Genomic DNA, 4,759 nt, shown 5'->3' with positions numbered 1-4,759 from the left:
TTTAGATTTAGATGTGTGTTTGTGTATAAAATAATCGTCAAATTTGTATTGATATGATTTTTCCATATGTACAATATCACGATGTTTAACAACTTTTGATTTTTTATTTTTCAAACAACGTGCAGAGTATGTCATTAGATTAAATAACAAACTAGCTTGTTTAACTGCAAGGAGTTTTAAGGAAACAAAACTTTGTTTTCAACAATTATGACGAATAATACATTTATCTGTAAAAAAATATATCAAGGAATCAGTCATTAATCTAATGGTAGTCGCTTTTCACTTCATTTTTAAGGTTGATACCTTTCCTCATATAATTGTACATGTGTGACCACTACTCCTTGAGTTTGATATTTTCAAATTTGAATTGTTCACACAACAGCACTTATTTTCAAACCTTTGGGCGTTTAAGATAAAAAAATGCTTGATTTTATAATTTTGGGTTGAAAACACATTTGTTTTGTAGTACGTGGTCTTGTAGATAAGACAACTATATTTCCTCCGCGGATTGGCATTATTGTTGTACACGATCAAACTTTGGAAACTATAGAATATATACTGAATAAATAGCAAAGATGATCAAATATGATACGCCCCAGCAAGTGTTTGATATTTGTATAACTTGCAAGCGTATATTCTAATTTGATAATATAGCCAAAATCAGGAATATATGAGCGGGAAAGAATGTTAACAAGCAAGAAGAGCGGCGCCCAACGCGGTAGTAATTACGTAATTTAGTCAAAAGCTATGGGCCAAATTGCCTCAAACAAGAAAAAGTGAAACAGTACAGAAAAAATCTTAAAGAAACGCTGACGGTTTCATCGGTCTTCACGAACTCGATTTTTGGTAGGCCGGACAACGTCATACATACATACCCCCTTTTCAAAATTTCAAAAAATAAGAAACAAAAAGGAAAGAAAATATAAAATACATTGTTTTTTTTTTTGGGTTCCTAAAAAAGAAAAGAAAATCCAGTTTTTTTTTTTAAATAACAGTAACTTAACTTAACTCAACCTAACTCCTTCTCCTTCTCCTTCTAAAGTCGCACCATATTTACTAATTTATGAGTAAATACGTTATATATAAAGATAAATATATATACACAGTGCTAACGTATGTATGGAATGAATAGATTTACGATACGGTTGTATGGAAATGGTATATATACGGAGAGAGAAGAGAGAGAAGTAAAATTAAATAGAGAGAGATAAATGAGAAGGAAACGGGCACTTTTGGTATAAGCCACGGACGCTTTCAGCCCTCATTCAATGCCTTACCAAACTCACCATCTCAATTTCTTCCAATTCCACACCTTTACCCCCATTCATCTCTCTGCAACCTCTCTCCTATCTTCTCCTCCTCCTCCTCCTCCTCCCACTGATTTTCAGGTATTTTAATTAATGTTTTAAAAACAAAGCATCTCAAGACACAATATGTATAAGAACATGTTAACATTAACTTTTAACACGTTTTGCTTCTTGCTGTGCGGGGGTTGGTTGGGTTTATCGAAAATTAAAAATTGTGGGTTTTGTGTGTTTTAGGATATGGAATGCGTTGAAGCCGCTTTGAAGACCAGTTTGAGGAAGGAAATGGCTCTGAAATTAAGCCCACAGGCGGTTGATGAAATTTGTGCCGTTAATTTACCAAACGGCGTCGCTTGCGACGACTTCTTCGTTGACGACCTTCTTGACTTCTCTAACGATGACGTTGTCGCTGAACAACAGCAACTGCAAGAGCCCCAACAAGAGAAAGGAGAAGAACAGAAGAAACACACCCTCACTGTCTGTTCAAAACAAGACCAAGACTTGGACGAGAGACTCAATTTTGACGACTTGGGTCCCATACCCACCAGCGAACTCGCCGTCCCGGTATTTCAAAAAATGCCTTCTTTTTTGTAATTTCTTTCTTTCCTTCGGGTTTTTTTTCCCGTCCATTTAAAAAAAAATTAATAATTAAAGGTGACATTTTTGCAGACGGATGATGTTGCGAACCTTGAATGGTTGTCTCATTTTGTTGAGGATTCTTTCGCGGAATACTCTTCACCGTTTCCCGCCGGAACTTTGCCGGTGAAAGCAAAAGAAAACGGGGCTGAACCGGAACATAAACCGGCTTTAGCAATTCATTGTTTCAAGACTCCGATTCCAGCCAAGGCCAGGAGCAAACGCTCGAGAACCGGCCTTCGAATTTGGTCTCTTGGGTCCCCTTCTTTATCGGACTCATCCTCAACTTCAAGTGCCTCATCTTCGTCATCTCCTTCGAGCCCTTGGCCAGTTTCCACTAACCCCGGTTCATTGGCCAGCCTTAGACCCGCCGAACCGTTCATTGTAAAACCTCCGAAGAAAAAGTTGAAGAAAAAATCGCCGCCGGAAGGGTATAACGCTGGAGGTAATATCAGTTGGGGTCAGTTTACTCGCCGGTGCAGCCACTGCGGGGTTCAAAAGACCCCACAGTGGCGAACCGGACCGCTTGGAGCCAAGACTCTGTGTAACGCATGTGGGGTTCGTTATAAGTCGGGCCGGCTCTTTCCTGAGTACCGCCCCGCTTGTAGCCCGACCTTTTCAAGTGAACTGCATTCGAACCATCACCGTAAAGTGATGGAGATGCGGCGCAAGAAGGAAGGGCTGGGTCGGACTGAGCCCGGTCTGGCTCCTGCGGTTGTGTCGAGTTTTTGAAGGGAATTATAATTTAGGAAGGATTAAGAGAAACCTAGAAAGTGAAGTATTAGTGTTTTTTTTTTAGTTTGAACCCGGTTTAGGTAAGGAGGTCCGGTTCAAATTAGTGTACATTTTTCTTGGTGGGTGCGGGTAGGTTTCTAGGATTAGGAATTTAACCGAATTAGGAAGACTTTTTCATATGTGTTGGTCTATCTTTTTTCTTCAATTTAAATTTTTTAGTGTGTTCCTTTTTTTTTCCTACTTTTTTTTTCCAATATATATTTAATTATTTATTTATTTATGGACTTGTGTATAATATATTAAGGGTTGCGTCCATTGAGTGAGTGTGGTTGATGAAACCGTTCAACCTTTTTAAGAATGGCCGTTAAAAAGCAAAAAAAATTATGAGGGTTATCAAAAAGTTTTTGTTTCTAATAAAAGCTAAAAAGGAAACAAGAGTGAATGATGGAATGTACCCACCGCTGATACACGAATATACATTAAATGATAGATCTCAATCAGACGGCAAGGCATCTGGGTGTTCAAAGAAACTTGTCAACGGGGGGCTCTGTATTTTGAAATTGAAAATACCGCCTTGTTAAATTGGCGCTGGTGGAAATTTTAATGTGGTTTAAAGGGCCGTCCGCCCATCACCCACATGCCATCAGATCAATCAGCATTTTAAAAATTTGGCTCATTGATTTAAGGGAATCATCAATCATTCATCATGTGCGCATGCACTAACTACTTCAAATCTGTTCCTATTTGTACATGCAATTTGATTAGCCCGACGACTTGCGTTCCGAGAGATGTCCTCTGTCGATTTAGACGTTACCATACGGCATATGCATAACAAACGAATTGGCTGTTCGAGGAAACCAGTAAATCAGAAGCTAAAATTGCGTGGGAAAATTGGTAATAGGGAGAAAATTTGGACGGAAAAAAAAAAAAAAAAAGATATAGCATGCGATTTGCCCGTAATCTGGATGTAAATAGACTGCTGTATTAATTAGATTCCTTATGCATTGAAACTCTTAATCCTAACTTCAGAATTTATCAATAAAGATAAAATTTTGGGGCTAGAAAATATCCAAATGAAATGGATAAAAAATGGTCGGATATATAATTCAAATGATTAAAGACAACAAATCAACATAAAATGTCATGGATTATCAGGAGTTTTCATAATTATTCCTCGTTGTTTTAGTCAGATATAACCCGGCCTGAAGAATAATAAGACATTTGTTGAAGGTCAAACAGCTTGAGCCTCCCCCACAGGAAGAGATTACCAAGTTTAGACATTAGACTCGCTAATTACTGTGTAGCTGCCACATGTCGAAAGCTTGTACTTATCAGAATCCCCATCAGTCAAATGCGAGTCGCTTCTGATCATTACTCAATATCTCAGCAAAGATTAACAATTAATTAATTGATTAACCAATCCTAGTCTTCACGAATAGAAAATCTGCGAATTAATCGTGTTGGAAAGTTAACTGATGGTAGGGGATTTTTTATAAATAAATAAATTCTCGCCATCTACTTACAACAAGCCCAAACTTTAAAAGAGGTTTTTAAAAATTATCCAAGTTTATTGTTGTTTGGAGTATTAAATAATAAAATATCTGAAATTAATAATGATCATGTGGCCCGCGCCGCTCATCACGTGCCTTCCAACAGTCCACTCGGTTCACTTGAAACTTATTTGGAAGTTCAAACAATACGCCTCCCCCACCAAAAATCAAACTAATGTCTGTATGCAAGCATCCTGGACAATCAACAATTTAACCCAAAAAGAAAAGAAAAAAAAAATCTCAAAAAAATTGTTTCAATTTATAATATGTGGGTTGCGTGGCAGTCACGTGATGGCTATCTCCCACCCGTTCCCAACAACTTCCCAACGCCTGCAAAAGATAGTGCAGTGCGACAATTAAATAAGAATGGTGGCCAAGGTGGATCCAATTGTTCAAGTTTTGAGGGACATTTGGGGGTGATCAATGGGCCTTTTGTCTTGTGGGAAAACTCATGTACTTACAATATTAAGTGTAAGGATTCGATACTCCATAGAAATATTTATATGAGTTATTTACAATCCTCCCTCAATTATC

At 37.7% G+C, this 4,759-nt stretch overlaps 1 protein-coding gene across 1 annotated transcript; it reads left to right on the top strand.

Moving 5' to 3' along the window:
* Nucleotides 1–1,187: 1,187 nt before the first annotated feature.
* On the top strand, nucleotides 1,188–2,877 carry LOC18036464 (GATA transcription factor 5). The gene is made up of 3 exons (XM_006425495.2): nucleotides 1,188–1,388; nucleotides 1,542–1,868; nucleotides 1,974–2,877. Exons 1-3 carry the CDS (start codon nucleotides 1,269–1,271, stop codon nucleotides 2,670–2,672), a joined length of 1,146 nt encoding a protein of 381 aa, XP_006425558.1. The 5' UTR covers nucleotides 1,188–1,268; the 3' UTR covers nucleotides 2,673–2,877.
* Nucleotides 2,878–4,759: the final 1,882 nt, after the last annotated feature.

The sequence above is a fragment of the Citrus clementina genome, unplaced genomic scaffold, assembly GCF_000493195.1.
Source record: "Citrus clementina cultivar Clemenules unplaced genomic scaffold, Citrus_clementina_v1.0 scaffold_7, whole genome shotgun sequence".
Taxonomy (NCBI): Eukaryota; Viridiplantae; Streptophyta; class Magnoliopsida; order Sapindales; family Rutaceae; genus Citrus; species Citrus x clementina.
Note: the sequence above shows the minus strand (reverse complement) of the source record. Positions and strands in the feature narration are given on the sequence as shown.